The 19542-nt window shown below is 36.7% G+C and overlaps 1 protein-coding gene across 1 annotated transcript in view; it reads left to right on the top strand.

Moving 5' to 3' along the window:
* SEC24A (SEC24 homolog A, COPII coat complex component) overlaps positions 1 to 19542 on the top strand; it is a 42357-nt gene that overhangs the window by 7618 nt on the left and 15197 nt on the right. Inside the window, exons 2-9 of the mRNA XM_014453926.2 lie at positions 5379 to 5855; positions 11300 to 11470; positions 13424 to 13501; positions 14048 to 14208; positions 14499 to 14671; positions 16099 to 16201; positions 17156 to 17282; positions 19298 to 19407. Of these exons, the coding sequence (XP_014309412.2) occupies positions 5379 to 5855; positions 11300 to 11470; positions 13424 to 13501; positions 14048 to 14208; positions 14499 to 14671; positions 16099 to 16201; positions 17156 to 17282; positions 19298 to 19407 (1400 nt within the window). The remainder of the gene's footprint in view (positions 1 to 5378; positions 5856 to 11299; positions 11471 to 13423; positions 13502 to 14047; positions 14209 to 14498; positions 14672 to 16098; positions 16202 to 17155; positions 17283 to 19297; positions 19408 to 19542) is intronic.

The following is a 19542-nucleotide window of genomic DNA, read 5'->3' as shown; positions in this document are numbered from 1 at the left end:
CCAGACCAAAGCTCACTATTTAAATACTTTAAACACTTTTCCATTGGAATCCTGTGTCACATTTCACATTTTTAAAATATGTTTCTTACTTCAGAGTCCTTAGACAGGGATCAGTAAAAAAACAACAACCCTTAATTATAGATAGGAAGATTAAGAAATTAAGCTGAGCCCTGGTGGTGTGGCTCAGTTGACCTTTGAACAATGCCAGGGTTAGGAGCATCGACCCTCTGCACAGTCAAAAATCTGCATATGACTATTGACTTCCCCAAAACTAAATGACTAATAATCTACTATTGATCGGAAGCCTTACCAATAACATAGTCAATTAACACATATTTTGTATGCTGTATGTATTATACACTGTATTCTTACAATAAAGTAAGCTAGAGAAAAGAAAATTATAAGAGCCTGGTTGGCATGGCTATGAACCAAGAGGTCAGGGTTTGGTTCCTGGTCAGGGCACAAACCCGAGTTGCGGGCTTGATCCCCAGTGGGGGTGTGCAGGAGGCAGCCAATCAATGATTCTCTCTCATCATTGATGTTTCTATCTCTCCCTCTCCTAATATTCTTTTTGTAATTTATCCCTGTTGCTTATTCATTTCATTGACAAACAGTCTATTGTGTGACTAATCTACAATTTCTTTATCTCCTGTTGATGGATATTTCATTTCTTTCCAATTTTTCATTATTATAAACAATGCTGCAGCTAACACATTTGGATCTATTTCTTTTGTCCTGGAAGGATACCTATGTTTTTTTATTTTGGAGAGCAATGTATATAGACTAACTTCCTCCTTCCAACTCATATATATGTTTCTGTAGGCCTCCCAATTTACCTCTCTATATATACACAGACTTATGTATGTTTGTATAAGCATTGCATAATTATGAAATGATTCAAATTAATCTGATGACATTTGTACATTGGTTGCATGGACTAAGGAGGTATGAATAGAAGATAAATATTTTCTTTTTATATCTTTTAAGCATAAATAGTTCAAAGACTTTTTTTAAGTTTATGTGAGTACCATATTTTTAAAAATATGCATCTTATTTCCTAATTTTATTTAATTTTAAAAAAATATTTATTTATTGCCGAAGCCGGTTTGGCTCAGTGGATAGAGCTTCGGCCTGCGGACTGAAGGGTCCCAGGTTTGATTCCGGTCGGGGAGCATGTACCTTGGTTGCGGGCACATTCCCAGTGGGAGATGTGCAGGAGGCAGCTGACCGATGTTTCTATCTCATCGATGTTTCTAACTCTCTGTCTCTCTCCCTTCCTCTCTGTAGGGAATCAATAAAATATATTAAAAAATATATTTATTTATTGACTAGAGGCCTGGCGCATAAAATTCATGCGTGGGTACGGTTCCTAGGCCTGGCCTGTGATCAAGGCCATCTTCCCCAGCTGTCTACAGCCAGCCCCACCCCCCATCCCTAGTTACCCGTTCCCCATCGGGTGATTGGTGCCTGATGGCCGGGGGAAGGGACCGAGAGGTCCACTGTTCCTGCCCGGTCGCCGGCCCCACCCCTGCTGCGGGTGGCCATCGTGCAATCGGAGCCTGCCAGCCAGGGAAAGGAACTGAGAGGTGGTCAGTGCACCTCATAGTGACTGTTCCAGTGGTTGTTCCGCTGTTAGGGTCAATTTGCATATTACCCTTTTATTATATAGGATATGCCTCGGCTTTCTGTATGTCTGCTTTTGAGAAGTGTTTAAGTCCTTTGCCCATTTTTTGATTGGATTGTTTATCTTCCTTTTGTTAAGTTGTATGAGTTCCCTATAAATTTTGGAGATTAAACCCTTATCATATGTCACATTGGCAAATATGTTCTCCCATGCAGTGGGCTTTCTTGTTTTTATGGTTTCCCGTCTTATGTTTAAGTCTTTATCTATTTTGAGCTTATTTTTGTGTATGGTGTAAGTTGGTGGTCAAGTTTCATTTTTTTAAAAATATATTTTATTGATTTTTTACAGAGAGGAAGGGAGAGAGACAGAGAGTTAGAAACATCGATGAGAGAGAAACATCGATCAGCTGCCTCCTGCACATCTCCCACTGGGAATGTGCCCGCAACCAAGGTACATGCTCCCCCACCGGAATCGAACCTGGGACCTTTCATTCCGCAGGCCGACGCTCTATCCACTGAGCCAAACTGGTTTCGGCAAGTTTCATTTTTTTGCATGTATCCAATTTTTCCAGCACCATTTGTTGAAGGGACTGTCTTGACTCCATTGTGTGCTCTTGCCTCCTTTGTCAAATATTAGTTGAGCATAATGGCTTGGGTTGATTTCTGGGTTCTCTGTTCTGTTTCATTGGTCTATTTGTATGTTTCTGCGCCAGTACCAGGCTGTTTTGAGAACAGTGGCTTTGTAATACAACTTGATGTCTAGTATTGTGATCCCTCCAACTTTATTCTTTTTTCTCAGGATTGCTGTGACTATTCGGGGTCTTTTTTTGTTCCATATAAATTTTTGGAGAGTTTGTTATAGGTCTGTGAAAAATTAACAAATCTACAAATGACAAGTGCTGGCAAGGATGTGGAGAAAAGGGAACCCTCATGCAAACTGGCACAGCCTCTGTGGAAAACAGAGGAGTTTCCTCAAAAAAATTAAAAATGGAGCTCCCATTTGACTCAGTAAGCCCACTCCTAGGAATATATCCCAAGAAATCAGAAACACCAATCAGAAAGAACATATGCACCCCTATGTTCATAGCAGCACAATTTATAATAGCTAAGATTTGGAAACAGCCTAAGCGTCCATCAGCAGATGAGTGGATTAAAAAACTGTGTCATATCTATACAGTGGAATACTATGTGCTGTAAAAAAGAAGGAACTCTTACCATTTACAACAGCATGGATGGACCTGGGGAGCATTATGCTAAGCAAAATAAGCCAGTCAGAGAAGGATAAGTATCACATGATCTCACTCATTTGTGGAATATAATGAACAACATAAACTGATGGGGGGAAAAAAATAGATCCAGAGACATAGAAGCATTGAACAGACCCTCAAACCTCAGAAGGAAGGCAGGGGGAGGGTGGGTGGGCAGGGTGTGTGTGTGGTGGGGAGAGAGATCAACCAAAGAACTTGTATGCTTATAAGCATAATCTATGGACACAGACAATGGGGGTGGTGGTAAAGGCCAGGGCTGGGAAGCAGGGCAGGCTGGGAGAGAACAATGGTGGAAAAGGGGACATATGTAATACTTTCAACAATAAAGAATTTTTTTAAAGTTATTTATTTAATTGTTTTTAAAAAAATCTTTATTGTTGAAAGTATTACATAGGTCCTCCTTTTTCCCCCATTAACTTCTTCCAGCCAGCTCCCGTCCCTGTCCCCCACCCCCCAGGCCCTCACCACCCCATTGTCTGTTTCCACAGGTTATGCATATATGCATAAAAGTTCATTGATTTTTCTTTTTATTATTGCCTATTTTTATGGACAGAAATAATAGTATAGTCCTCAATAGAAGTGCTGATTTTAAGGGTTATTTAATTAATTAATTTATTTATTTATTTATTTCATTTAGAGAGGAAGAGAGAGGGATAGAGAGATAGAAACATGGAGAGAGAAATATCATGATAGGCTGCCTCCCGCTCGCACCCTACTGGGGATTGAGCCTGCAACTGGGGCATGTGCCCTGACCAGGAATTGAACCGGGGCCTCTTGGTTCCTGGGTTGATGCTCAATCACTGAGCCACACCGGCTGGGTCTGATTAATTTTTTATAGCAGTTTTAAAATGTACAATTCAATGTTTTTTAGTATATTGACAGAGTTTTGCAACCATAACTACAATCAGGTTTTTAAAAAATACATTTTTATTGATTTCAGGGAAGAAGGGAGAGGGAGAGAGAGAGAGAAACATCAATAATGAGAGGGAATCATTGATTGGCTGCCTCCTGCACACCCCTCACTGGGGATTGAGCCTGCAACCCAGGCATGTGCCCTGACTAAGAATCAAACCGTGACCTCCTGATTCACAGGTTGACACTCAACCACTGAACCACGCCAGCCGGGTACTACAATTTTTAGAATATTTTTATCACCCCAAAAAGAAACTCTATACCCATTAGTAGTCACTTCCCATCCCCTCCTCCTAGCCACTGCAACCATAAATCTACATCTGTGTGTGTGGATTTTCCTACTCTGGACATTTTATATAAATGGATCATATAATGTATGGCCCTTTGTGACTAGTATCTTTCACTTAGCATGATGTTTTCAAGGTTTATTTATGTTGTAGTGTGTTGTCAATACTTCATTCCTGTTATGACCAAACTGGAGGCCTAGTGCACGAAATTCGAGCATGGGTGGGTGTATCCCTCAGCCTGGCCTGCGCCCTCTCGCAATCCAGGACCCCTTGGGTAGGATCCCTAGGCCTGGCCGGCGATCAGGGCCTATCGGGGCTTTCTTTCTCCCGGCTGCCTGCAGCTGGCCCCACCCCCACCGCTGCTACTGCTTGCCATCTGTGCAGCACTGCCCCCTTCCCTCCCCCGCCACCGGTCGCCTTCCTCTGCTGGTCAACAGGCATAGGGTGCGATCACTTGGCTGGCCTGGGCCTGCCTCTGCAGGGCCATCACTGGCCGGCCCCTCACACCTGCCACAGTGTCGCTGGCCGGTGGCCTGGGCCTCCCTCTGTGTGGCAATTCATCGTAGGGTGATGGTGGGCCCCCCACCCCCCGACCAATCGCATCACACCTGCCTTGGCTGGCCTGGCGCTAGTGCGTGTCATAGCATGGTCGTCCGGAAAGTTGTCCAGACAGTTGTTCTGCTGTTCGGTCGATTTGCATATTATGCTTTTATTATTATAGATAATATTCCATTGGTTCCCTTTTGTACCCCTACTTATCAGTTTATGGACATTTGGGTTGTTTCCACTTTTTGACTATTAGTAATAATGATGTTATGATATTCGTGTGTATAAATTTTTATGCAGACGAGAAGTGGAATTGCTGGATTGTATGATAACTGTGTTTAACATTTTGAGGAACTACCAAACTGTTTTCCAATGTAGGTGCACCATTTTACATTTTCACTAGCATTGAATGAGGGTTCCATTTTCTGCACATCCTAGTCAGCACTTGCTATTTTCCTTTTTAACAATCCTATTTGGTGTGAGTGGTATCTCATTGTGATTTTGATTTGCATTTCTCTAGTGACTAATGTTGACTGTTTTTGTATGTATTTACTGGCCATTTATTTATATATCTCTTTGGAAATGTATTTGAATGTTTATTTAACTCCTTTGTTTATTTTTAAATTAGGTTATTTGTCTTTTTATTGTTGAGTTGTAAGAATACCATATATTTTATTGTATTTTTTAAAGTATTGCTTTATTCGTTTGCAAGACTGATTTTTTTTCCTCCTCTTATTGGAAGGTCCTATCCAAAATGCACTGCTGTCTGCACAAGGATATAATTCTCAGCTTCCAGGATCCTACTCTCATCTATTACCAGCAAAGACTTTGAATCCAGTCTCTGGACAGTCGAACTATGGTGGTTCTCAGACTGTTACTCCATTAAATAATTATCAGGGACCTGGGCAGACTCTTCATAGACCACCTGTGGCTTCTAATGCAGTGACACCTTCACTCCATAGTGGTCCTGTTCCCCGAATGCCACAACATGCTTCTCAGAACCCAGCTGCTACACCAATGCCTTCTGGTAGCTTTCATCCTGGAGCCAATGTACCGCCACCTCTGAATTGGCAGTATAACTATCCATCCACAGGATCACAGACAAACCATTATCCTCGTGTATCAACTGGACCAACTATGTCTGGGAATACAAATTTGACAAGTCATCAGTATGTTTCTTCTGGAGATCCTTCACTTCAAAACAACTTCATAAAATCAGGTAGAGTTCTTTAAAATATAGAAATGGGAAACTTTTGCTTAATTAGACATTTGAATTAATGTTTCAAGTCTTAAAACCATTGTAAGACTATTGATTTTTTAAATCATTGTTAATGTTTAAATAAACTGTTTCTCTAACCTTTAAGTTAACTTAAAATTGTGGATTGTTCCTGCTTTGTATCTTATCCTCTATGTTTCCTTGAGTCACTCATGGTATTTCAGGGATTCTGGAATGCATGGAGAACCACTCCCTTAAGGACTGATCATTACTTTTATTAAATTGGTTTTGTTTTGTATTCTAGGGAAGATCAACCCCTGTGGTTTCTCTTTGGTCTTTTTATTTTCTTTTCTTATATTTTCATTGATTTCTGAGAGGAAGGGAGAAGGAGAGAGAGAGGTAGAAATAACAATGATGAAAGAGAATCAATGATTGGCTGCCTCCTGTATGCCCACACTGGGGATCTAACTCGAAACTCAGGCATGTGCCCTGACCGGGAATCGGAACTATGACCTTCTAGTTCATAGGTTGATGCTCAATCATTGAGCCACACCTTCTGGCTTTCTTTGGTCTTGATTTGAGACTTGGGTTATCTTTTTGTTATGGCATAGACAGTTTTTGGCCCCAGAAACTGTAGGATCTCAGATGTCAAAACAGATCATACTTTCGGAGTGAGGAATGTTATTGAGCATAACTGCAGTCAGAAAGCAGTAGACATGAAGAACCAATATCAGCCCTTGTCATTTTGGCTCAGTGGATAGAACATTGGCCTATGGACAGAAGGGTCCCGGGTTTGATTCCGGTCAAGGGCACGTACGTTGGTTGCAGGTTCCTCCACTGGCCCGGGTCCTGGTCAAGGCCCGTGCAGGAGGGAATCAATCGATGTTTCTCTCATGTTTCTCTCTGTCTTTCCCTCTCTCTTCCATTCTCTCTGAAGATCAATGGAAAAATATCCTTGGGTGAGGATTAAAAATAATAATAAAATAAAAAAGGAATAAAGTGGCAAAAAAAAAAAAAAGAATCCAATGCATTCAATAAGCAAAATACAAAAAGAAGAAAAAAAGCAGTGGACATATTTTTATATTTATGTTTTCTTCTAAGAGTTTTAGCTCCAATATTTATGTCTTTGATCAATTTTGAGTTAATTTTCTTTTTATATGGTGTTAGGTAGGGATTCAACTTCATTCTTGTGCATGTGGAGATACAGTTGTCCCAGGACTATTTGCTAAACTATTCTTTCTCCCATTGAATTTTCTTGGCACCCTTGTTGAAAATCAATTGCTCATAAATGTAAGGGTTTATTTCTGGACTCTAAATTCTGTTTCATTGATCTATATGTCTATATCTTTATACCAGCGCCAAACATCTTGATTACTGTAGCTTTGTAGTGATCTTTGGATTTGGGAAGTCTGGCCCTACCAACTTTGTTTTTCATTTTCAAGGTTGTTTTGGCTGTACATCACTTTGGGAAGAAATCTATATATTCTTGGACTGACTTTTATCTTTTTATTTTTAACCTCAATGTTTGATCATATCCGCTTCATTTAACTATTAAAATTTGTCTTATACACTTATAAACATTAGTAGTGTTACTTTGAAAAGCATTTAAAACCCTGTATCGCAGTGGTTCTCAACCTTCTGGCCCTTTAAATACAGTTCCTCATGTTGTGACCCAACCATAAAATTATTTTTGTTGCTACTTCATAACTGTAATGTTGCTACTGTTATGAATCGTAATGTAAATATCTGATATGCAGGATGGTCTTAGGCAACCCCTGTGAAAGGGCCGTTCGACCGTCAAAGGGGTCGCGTCCCACAGGTTGAGAACCGCTGCTGTATCGGGATATGCAGGTTGAGTCTGCTCAGCAGACATCCTCAAGGAAAGGAATTATGAAAGCATCCAAGTGAAATAGTAAACAAAAATTACCTTTTTATACTCATGTGTATTACTGCGTATACTATATACACTTCATCAGGCTTGTAGTTTAACTGCTAAAACTACTTATTTTTCTTACCTCCTTGATCAGCCATTGACCCTGATGAATGCATTTTGGCCTCGTAAAGCGTAAGGCTATTCCTAGAAACTTAATTTCTTTGTCAAAATCTTTTGACCCACAATTGTTAGAACCAAAATTCTCCTGGTTGCTTTTATTTTTTAATTTTTAAAAATTTTTATTTATTGATTCTAGAGAGAGAGGAAACTCATATATGCATTCATTGATTGACTCTTGTATGTGTCCTAACTGGGGATTGAACCACAACCTTGGCGTATTGCTCTAACCAACTGAGCCACTTGGCCAGGGCTCTCCTGGTTACTTTTATTCTTACTCTTTTTTTTTTTTAAATATATTTTATTGATTTTTCACAGAGAGGAAGGGAGAGAGATAGAGAGTTAGAAACATCAATGAGAGAGAAACATCGATCAGCTGCCTCCTGCACATCTCCCACTGGGGATATGCCCGCAACCAAGGTACATGCCCTTGACCGGAATCGAACCTGGGACCTTTCATTCCGCAGGCCGACGCTCTATCCACTGAGCCAAACCGGTTTCGGCTTATTCTTATTCTTATTGACACCATGAGTGAGCATCAGTCAGTTGAAATTAATGAATATTCACTTCATAATTAATAATTATATGTAACAATTATTTAATATTTATTATTTTCCAGCACTTTGCCAGATTTTTATAAGTGTTATCTTAATTTTCATAACAGTCTCTTTTATAAGAAATAACTCTGAGGCCTGAATCATTTACCCAAAGCCACAAGAAAATAATATGGGCCCTAACCGGCTTGGCTCAGTGGATAGAGCGTCAGCCTGCGGACTGAAGGGTCCCAGGTTCGATTCCAGTCAAGGGCATGTACCTTGGTTGCAAGCACATCCCCAGTAGGGGGGTGTGCAGGAGGCAGCTGATCGATGTTTCTCTCTCATCAATATTTCTAACTCTCTATCCCTCTCCCTTCCTTCTGTAAAAACTTAATAAAATATATTTTTTAAAATAGAAAAGAATTTGGGAACAGGTACTATATAAAAAGTGTTTAAGAATAGGTGTAGCCCTAGCCGGTTTGGCTCAGTGAATAAAGCGTCGGCCTGCGAACTGAAAGGTCCCAGGTTTGATTCTGGTCAAGAGCGCATGCCCGGATTCGATCCCCAGTGGGGGACTTGCAGGAGGCAGCCAATTCATGATTCTCTCTCATCATGGATGTTTCTGTCTCTCTCTACCTCTTCCTTCCTCTCTGAAATCAATAAAAATATATTTAAAAAATAAAAAAAGAATAAGTGTAGCTTCTTGTTTAAAAACATACGATCAATAATCTGAAATATTTTTGACGCTAACAGAAACATTCAGGTAGAGCACCTTGACTGCAGCACAAATGTGGTGAAAGAGGCATAAGCAAGTGTCATTACTTATGAAGGTTTCCATGTAAAAGTAGGAGAAAGATAAATAAACTAATGAAATGAACCTAAAATAAATGTATGACTACCCTTCTTTTTTCTTATGAGAAAAAAAATTCTTCATGTTTGATCTCTGTTTTTTTCAACCCATCATTAATAATAGGTGCCTGGTTGTTCAATTTCAAAACTGTATATAAGTTATACTAAGTTTCTAGTCCACATATTAAAATTCTTCCCCCTCCCCCCTAATAGTCCATCTGTTAGCATCCTTGCATTAGTTTTAGGGATCTTAGGAGACAGGTTCTAAAACACTAGTTATTACTGTTATAAATAAGAATTATGCAGTTTGAAAAAATAATGATTATCCTATAAAATGTAGCATATTTTTGGATTCAAAAGCATTCTTTTGAAAGCTGTGAAAAATCTGTAAGTTCACTTGAATGCTGTTAAACATTAGGTTGTTACATTTTTGTGAACAGATGTGTCATACATTCTTGTTCATGCTGAGTTGGTACTGTACCTTGCCCTTTTGTTCCTTTGACTTGTCTGTATTGCCAAAGATATGAAAGATATGTGTGGGTGCTTCTTTGATAAGGGTGTTACATGGTAGTAATCTTTGTCTTCACTTTTGTCAACAAGGCACTGATTAGTCTTATTGGGAGCCATAAAGTTTAGTAATACAATAATTTTTCAATTTGGCCCTGGAAAATTAAATACTGTTGAAGAAGCATATTGAAAATTTTTGTTATTTGCCTATCTTTATTCCTTTAGTTGTACAAAATTACAGGGTTAACTGTAGAATATATTATAAAGTAAGATTTATTATCTATTTCATTTACAAATTCAGAGGATAAAAAAAGCCTTGGGCTGAAAAATTAAATCACATACTTATCAGTATTATTTTATCTACTTTGCAGACTTTGTTCCTCCTCTTTGGCAAATGAGAAGGTGGAAGTAATACTGTTGACTTGAGTGAATAGATGGTTGTGGGTTTTGGAACTTTTGATATCACATAGAAGAATTTCCTCAAGAGTAACTGATAATGTTTTTTACACTAGCCAGAACTTAATTGTCCTAATGGAAAATTGGTGTAGTTGAGGCAGTGAAAATACTGGTAGATACCAGAACAAATATCATGTAATTCTTAGTTTAGTTTGATGAGTATTTTTATACCTTTCGGATAGTGACCTATAAGGCATATGCATAAACTTTGAATCATTTCCTGTTTTTTAAGCTTAGGGAATGTTTTTAATATAGTATTTAAACCATTATTGAAAGTAAACTACTTTTTAAAAAATGTATTTTTATTGATTTCAGAGAGGAAGGGAGAGGGAGAGAGAGATAGAAACATCAATGATGGGAGAGAATCATTGATTAGTTGCCTCCTGAACACCCCGCACTGGGAGTCCAGCCCACAACCATGGCATGTGCCCTGATGGGAATCAAACCATGACCTCCTGGTTCATAGGTCGATGCTCAACCAATGAGTCATGCCAGCTGGACAAAAGTAAACTGTTGATTATCATTAGGTTATTGAAAGGTACAAATATACAATCTCATTTTTAATAGGTTATACACCGCCAATAAAAATGAAGCAGAATGAAATAAAACTTAGAGAATTTAGAGTATCACAATACTAACAAATTACAAAGTATTTACAATACTAACTCTAAACCTAATCAATGTTAATTGAATGGACTATATTAATAGGTCATTAATAAAATTTTATTCGTGTTAATTTCTACTGGAATATTTGATGTGGCCTATTGAAACTGCGACCAATGAAAAATTAATCAATTAAGAGGGCACTGTCTCTATCTTATAAGTGATTTGATGTTGAGTTTATACTGCTTTAATAATTTACTATAGGAGAGACTTGGCAAGATGTAAAGTATGCATATAAATTAAGTTATAAACCTGGGAAGTTAACATATTTCTGGTAATTTGTTGGTGGTTGTAATTAAAATTTCAAAGTTACTCAGATTTAGTGAAAGGCTATTTGGCCTTTGTCTTAAATTCTTAAGTAACGTGAAAAACCAATGTTTTCATAGGTTCTGCACCCCCCTTAGTGAATCCACCTCTGCCTACCACTTTCCAACCAGGAGTTCCTCTTGGGCCTCCTCCAACTGGAGGACCACCTCCAGTGAGGGCCCTAAGTCCTCAGAAATCATCACATAGGGATGTGCCTCAGCCCTCATTTAATTCACCTATCAACCAAGAAGGTAAGCATGGCAAAACCACGTCAAGTCCTAAAGGTTTGACTTAGGGTAGAAGAATGAATATTATCTGAAATCTGTGTATCCATATCTATTTTTTCCAGAAAATCTAGTTGTTTTGGTCAGGGTTGGCCTTCAGAAATTTAGAGTTTAAAGAACTTCCTCAAAATTCCACAGTCCTATGTATGCTGGGCTGTGAACTAGCATTCAGGAACCACTGCTGTTAACTTTTTTTATTGCTGTGGTTATAAAGTTAGGTGCCTTTCGGGAGAGGGAGGTGAGAGAAGAGTTCCTGCTTTTTTGTTAGAACTATTCTTTTAATATACTGGCTTTTTTCCATGGAAGTGGCATTTTGATTGTCACTGTTACTGTAAATATTAGCAAATATTTATGAATCTAAATACCAAGTTAAATATACAAGCATTTTGAAGTTTTATATAAATAAAATGTCTTAAAGCATTGTCTTCAGATATAATTTTAAAATGTTTATTAATTTAAATAATATTTTGTAAAATAAGAAATTTGATTTTAGCAGTAATATAACCATTGCAGCAAGATATGGAAATAGGAAAACAGAAAAGGAGGGGAAAAACCATTACTTATATCCTACTACTAAATACAATAAATACAATTTTTCTTGTAGCAGTTCCTTTTTTTCTAGAATTATAAGTGTGTGTGGGGGAGATTTGTAAGTAGTTTGAAAAGAATGGTATTAACAATGAATAACAAAATGATAAAGCAATGTCCCACAGGTTGCCACATTATTTAAAATTTTAACCAATTAAAAATATACACACTGTTTTTGTTTGTTTCTGCAAAGTGTTTGTTTGTTTTAATCCTTACCCAAGGATATGTTTTTATTGATTTTTAGAGAGAGAGGAAAAGAGAGAGAGAGAAACATCCATATGAGAGAGAAATGTCAATCAGTTGCTCTCTGCAGACAATTTTTTTTTGTTAATCCTCACCAGAGGATATGTTTCCATTGATTTTTAGAGAGAGTGGACGGGAGGGGGAGAGACAGAGAGAGAGAAACATTGATGTGAGAGAGACACATCGATTGGTTGCCTCCAGCACATTTCCATGATGGAGATAGAGATCAAGCCTGGAATAGAGGAGCTACGTGCCCTTTTTCGGAATCGAACCCATCACCCTTCAGTCCAAGGGCTGACGCTCTAACCATTGAGCAACCAGCTAGGGCTGCAAACAGTTTTTCTGTATCAACTCATGGCTAAAATCTGGTGGTCTTGAGAATTGCATAGAAATTGTCAACTGTTTTGAAACCTTTAAACTTACCTATTTGGTGTCAAAATAACTATTAACGTTAGCACCTTTGTACTTAGGTGCTAGAGGTTGATGCTAGTCACTGATTTTAGTTGCTTCTGTACCTGAATTTGAGCTCTTAAATAGCATACATACCTAGAAGTAAATTTTTACTCTTCATAAGCAGATGCCTCTGGTATTTAACTTTAACTCTTCAAATTGGGGGGAAAAAGATTTTTAAAAAATTTTAGTGGTGGTTCTCTAGACTGATGCAGTTGTTCTAATTAATTTATATCACCTTCAGATTAATTCTAAATTCTACCTTTTCCATATTTTGAAAAAAGTTATTTTCTCATTATTTTATTTTTAATTAGTACTGATTTTTTTTTCAGTGTGTATTGCTCTTAAGAGGTTTGTAATGCTACTCTTGCAAATGCTGAAATCTTTCAGATAGTATATAATTTTGTACACTCCACAAAGGACCATCCTTTTTAGAAGTTTATAAAATTATTTGCTACTTTGGTATATTTTGTACATTTAAAAACTGGCATTGTTTAAAATTTTATTTCAACATTTGACATTTTTCTTGAGCTGTGGTTTAAACTATATTTGTCATTTGAAAAGTTATCTTAAATTAGCTCCAGTCTTATTGAAATTGTAACAGTTGTTCTAATGTAAATATTAATAAACTTTTCTTAGGTATAACATCAAGTACCAATAATGGATCTATGATGGTTCACAATCGTTATGATGAAATTGAAGGCGGTGGCTTCTTGGGTGAGATGCTACGAAAGTTTTTTTCTTCTTGTTCATTTTAGGAAATAAAGAAGAAATCTTTATGATCATGTCCCACACAATGATTACTGTTAGCATTTTTTATCTCCATGCATATAGATTTCTTTTGTTAGTTTTTTCCCTCGGAGTTGGGATTGTGGGCTTTATTATTATGATGCTATGACTATAAAGTATTTTTATCAATTAGATTTATTTAAATTGATTTAACCAATTGAACATTTAGTATGTTTTCATTAAAGTTATTTTAAATTAGAATTTTCATCTGAATACAAAGTTTCATACATATAAAAGTAATGAACTATATAAATCTTATTTTTGTGTTTATAGTTGTAGTCTACATTAAGTAGATTTTAATCATTGCTATTACTTTGTTGCTAGTATTTGTCTTATTTTACAAAAGTGATAAATGAAAGTATTAACTTATCAAAAGGATTTTAGAATTATAATTCTTATGATTTAATGGATCTCTGTGTTGATTTAAAGTATTCTGGAGTGTAAAATAGAACTTAAAAGTTACCTTGTTTCTAGCAACACCACAGCTTACTGATAAGAATCCTACAATGAGCCGAAGTGTTGGATATTCATATCCCTCTTTACCACCTGGTTATCAGAACACACAACCACCTAGTACAACCGGAATGCCACCCTCTTCCTTGAGCTACCCAAGTGGGCCACAGGCCTTTACCCAGGTAAACTTTTTGTTTCTGTTTTTTTACTCATTATCCACCTTTCTGTTTAAACTGTAAATACATGAAAAAGTTTCAGGACGTGTATAATGAACATTTTTAAACCATTAGAATAATATGGATATTTCATAAGACCTTTGTCCTGTTACATATCTCCAGAACCAAAAAATTGATCAGAAAGTCTAGATTATAGTTTTATTTAGAGAGAAATTAAGTAACTATGTCCTTATACACTTCTGTTTTCAACTGAAGACATTATAAAGACTACTTACTTTGAAATTATACATCTTTAGAATTCCTTAGGTGCTAATCATTTAACTGCAAGCATGAGTGGATTGAGTCTACATCCAGACGGGCTAAGAGTTATTAACCTTCTTCATGAGAGAAACATGCTTCCGTCAACACCTTTGCAGCCTCCGGTTCCAAATTTGCATGAAGATATCCAGAGACTCAACTGTAACCCAGAGTAAGGCTTCAGTGTTTCTTACATTTTACTCATTCTAAAAATTTTCCAGATTTCTTTGGAGTCATATATTATGAACAAGTTGTGCAGATATATTAATTTATGAAAGTAGTTCTGCGGGTAGAAAACAACTCTTAGTTGCGTACTTAATTGATATTTGAAATGTTCTAAGCTCAGAAATAGGGTTGCAACTTCTGAGATGATTGCTGCCTTTATCAGCTATAAAGGTGGTGTGGCCCTAACCGGTTTGGCTCAGTGGATAGAGCGTCAGCCTGCGGCCTTAAGGGTCCCAGGTTTGATTCTGGTCAAGGGCATGTACCTTGGTTGCGGGCACATCCCCAGTGGGGAGTGTGCAGGAGGCAGCTGATGGATGTTTCTCTCTCATCGATGTTTCTAATTCTCTATCCCTCTCCCTTCCTCTCTGTAAAAAATCAATAAAATATATTTTTTAAAAAAGGTGGTGTGATATTCATTATCATTATGGTAGCTATATTATTTCTTCAGTCCAAAGTACGGAGATTTAATTCTATATAATCCTTTATGTGCTCTCATTTCAAATTATTTTTTTATAAAAAAACATAATTATAACACTCTTTTCTTAAAATTGACCATATAGGCTTAAATATATATAGCAAAGATGTTCTGAGAAATTGAATTTTGTTATAAATAGTATTTTAGAACCTTTAGCAAATTTGGATCATCACCAGTTTGGCTCAGTGGATAGAGCATTGGCGTGCGGACCAAAGGGTCCTGGGTTCAATTCCAGGCAAGGGCACATACCTTGGTTGCAGGCTCCTCCCTGCTCTGGGCCCTGGTCAGGGCAAGTACAGGAGTCATCTGATCGATGTGTTTATCTCACATTGATGTTTCGCTCTGTCTTTCCTTCTCTCTTCCTCGGATGAGGATTAACACACACACACAAAGAAATGGGTCATTTGATAGTCTAGATTTACACACAAGCAGAAAAGAGACTTTTCTTTAATTATATACTAGAGATTGTAACCATCTACCCTCTCTTTCTGAGTAGGATTTAAATGGGATAAAATTTGAGAGAGCCTGTTGAAATATTTTATGTATCCATAATCTGATCCAGTGTTAAAATTATACCCATTTTTTGGTTGTTAATCCTCATCTGAGGATATTTTTTCTTTTGACTTTTAGAGGGAGTGGTAGAGAGGGAGGAAGGGGAGAGAGAAAGAGACACATTGATTGGTTACCTCCCCAATGCACACTGACAGGGCCTGGGGATCAGCCAAGGTACGAGATACGTTTCCTTGACTGGGAACCAAACCCTTAACCCTTCGGTCTGAGCCCGACCCTAGCCACTGAACTAAACCAGCCAGGGCAAAATGTGTACCTTTTAAATCTTTTTCTTGTTGTTCAAAAATAATCATAGCAACAACTGGTACATCATTTTTACTTTAATATAGGTTATTTCGATGTACATTGACTAGCATTCCTCAGACTCAGGCCTTACTGAATAAAGCCAAACTTCCGTTAGGACTGCTGCTTCATCCTTTCAAAGACCTAATGGTAAGTTATAAATTATTTACCTATTAAAATACTTTACCCAGTCTCCCCGTTCTGCCATTCTTGGAATAAAATTTGTTCTTTAGGAAGCTGTTTTAAAAAAAGAAGAAAAGGGGCCCAAATCCTTCCTATCGACCCTACCCCCACTCCCTCAAAAAAGCCTTTTCACTTTTGTCCTAAGGCTCTGGGACCTTGACATATGGCCACCTACTGTTGAGAGGATCAGTGCATTAAGTGAATTGATTTTCCCAAAACAAACCTTCAATTGATGATAGGATTTTATTGCCTTTACTGATATTTTTATATTAAGACTTTACAACTTTTTTTTAATGTAGGATAAACTTTAAATAGGAGCATAATTGCAAAGTTTAATTGAATATTTAAATATGACAGTTCTTTCATGAGAATTTAGTAAGCCTCTTACTATAACATGAAGAAACTTTGAAATAATTTGTTTTAGAATAGGGGTGGGAACGTATAAGGCCTGTGAAATGATTTCGTCTGGCTCTGCCAAGGCATTAGCGGTGAGTTAATTGAATCTTTGATCAAATATAGCAGGCTAATTTTGTATGGTCCAAAAATGATGTTATAAATGTCGAAATGGCTCTTGGCAGAAAAAGGTTCCCCACCCCTGTTTTAGAATGTTGATCATTCCTTTGCCACCCATCTCAAAAATACATTATAAGTTTACTATGTTGATTTTGCGTATAAATGTTAATGAGAAAATAAGTACTTTTTAAAAGGTAAAATTTAAGAGACCAGTCCTGGAGAAAGCAACAGGGTTTCAAATCAATACATCTCTGCTACATAATTTTTTGTGTCGCATTTTGGACACTTTTTACCCTGGGGTTTTTTCCTCCAAAGTTACAATATCCCAACAATTATTTGGAAGTATGATTCGTGCTTCGCCTTAGTTACGATGATCACTGCCTTAAAAAAATTAGTTGTTTTTTTCAGCAATTGCCTGTGGTTACCTCCAGTACGATTGTGAGATGCCGTTCATGCAGGACATACATCAACCCTTTTGTCAGCTTTCTTGATCAAAGGAGATGGAAGTGTAACTTATGTTACCAAGTCAATGATGGTATGTTTTTTTGAAACATTTTAAAATTTTTACTTCCATTGTAGGGAAATCAAATAATACAGATGTGAAGTTAAAAAAATCAACAGCCCTGTCTTACTTACCTGTAAACATTCCACTCAGAAATAGCTTCTATTAACGATTTTCTATGCACTTATTTCTACATATAAATAATTATATTCTTCTTAGGCAAAAAAAAAAAAAAAAGTGATAATATTACTTTGATACCACTATTTTACATTTATTATGTTGGGTATAATAATAAATGGCATATTTTATGGTGTTACTTAAGTCTGTAATTTATGAAATATTTTTATTTAGAAATTGTCCAATGCCTTTAATCTAGGGCAGCGATTTTCTTTTTTTTTTTAAATATATTTTATTGATTTTTTACAGAGAGGAAGGGAGAGAGATAGAGAGTTAGAAACATCGATGAGAGAGAGACATCGATCAGCTGCCTCCTGCACATCCCCTACTGGGGATGTGCCCGCAACCCAGGTACATGCCCTTGACCGGAATCGAACCTGGGACCTTTCAGTCCGCAGGCCGACGCTCCATCCACTGAGCCAAACCGGTTTTGGCTAGGGCAGCGATTTTCAACCGGTGCACCTAGACAGAGAGAGGGAAAGAATTTTTAAAACGAGATAAATACCTGACTAGTCAGGGGCACTGACCTCTTTTCCCTTAGATTGTCAAATAAAAAATGACAACAGCCAACACAACAATAGCCGTCAGGTGTGAATGAATCAAAATTATACCTTTTTTTTTTTTTTTTTGTCAGATCAACAAAATATATAATATATTTTCTGGTGTGCCACATAATTTTAGTAAATTAGTTCCTGTATGCCATGAGATGAAAAAGGTTGAAAATCACTGCTCTAGGGGTAAAAGAAAGTAAGTCCACAGATTAGCTGCCATTAGCTTTATTTACTGCTGTATGAAGGGAGGTGGGCAGTGCTGGAAGGTTAGTTGAATGTAGTTTTCTCAGTAATTGAGAAGGAGGAGATCTCTTTCAACTGTTTCACAATTTACTTTTGAGGAATATCATCTAACCAACTACACTTTAATAGGATTCTAGAAGAAAAAGTGTATGCTGATATCTACATTGAAAATTAAGTCTGTGCTTGGAAGGAAATTTCATTGAGCATTGGGAAATAAAGGAATTTAAGATATCTCTCAAAATCATTTAAAAAATGTTTTTATTTATTGATTAGAGAGAGAGAGACATTGATTTGTTCTACTTATTTTATGCATTCAAGAGTAGAGGAAAGTGAGGATAGAGTAAGAGCATTCTTTTTATTCTATAATAATTCAGAAAATATATGTATAGTGTTTAGTACACCTTAAAATCTTACGTATATGTGCTTCAGTATATGAAATGAAATGGTAATAAAGGTTGAAGTCACTTTCATATGCAGCACAGACCATTTCATGAACTATGGCTTATCCTTTAGCTACATAAGAATTTGAATTTCTAAACAGTTAGAAGACAGCTACAATGATAATTCATTTAGAAAATATTCTTTGAGCTCCATTATATCATAAGTGGTAGGCAACTGATGTTCCATAGAGGTCTTATTAATTAATGAAATTCACCATACCTTTAGACTAAACTTTTAAGTGTTTTTACCATACCTTTCAAGGAGTATCCAGAGTCTTTACATATTATGTGTCAAATGTTAATATCCTTGTTAAAAAAATTATTGGCATTTAATAAGTTTTTATCATTTTTTCAAGCTATTTTAGAAAAGCTTTAGCAAGAATTAAGATGAAGAGGATATTAGAAGACAGGGAAAGAAAAAAAATAACAGTGATTTAGTGTATAAAAGTAAGACATATGCAGGACCATTTAGTATATGAAGAACTTGAATGGACCTCAAAAACAAAGTGTACATATTATCCCTTAACATTTAGTCTATATTGAAGTATTTATAAATTGCTAAATAAGAAAACAGCCAAACACAAGGTTTATTAAACTTAATCTTAGTTTTATCATTTTATGTTGTCAACTTATATAGTTCCTGAAGAATTCATGTACAACCCTTTGACCAGAGCCTATGGAGAACCTCACAGAAGACCTGAAGTTCAAAATGCTACAATTGAGTTTATGGCTCCTTCAGAATACATGGTAAGTTTTCATTTTTTTATATAACGTATTTATCTCATAATAGTGGGTTCTAAATAAAACAACATAGCATCCTTTAACAAAATTTTATGGTTTTAAATTTAGAAAAGTTATACATGTTCATTATAAAAATAGTTA

The sequence above is a fragment of the Myotis lucifugus genome, unplaced genomic scaffold (assembly GCF_000147115.1).
Source record: "Myotis lucifugus unplaced genomic scaffold, Myoluc2.0 scaffold_28, whole genome shotgun sequence".
Lineage (NCBI taxonomy): Eukaryota > Metazoa > Chordata > Mammalia > Chiroptera > Vespertilionidae > Myotis > Myotis lucifugus.
The sequence above is the reverse complement of the archived record's forward strand: the minus strand, read 5'-3'. Positions and strand labels throughout refer to the sequence as shown.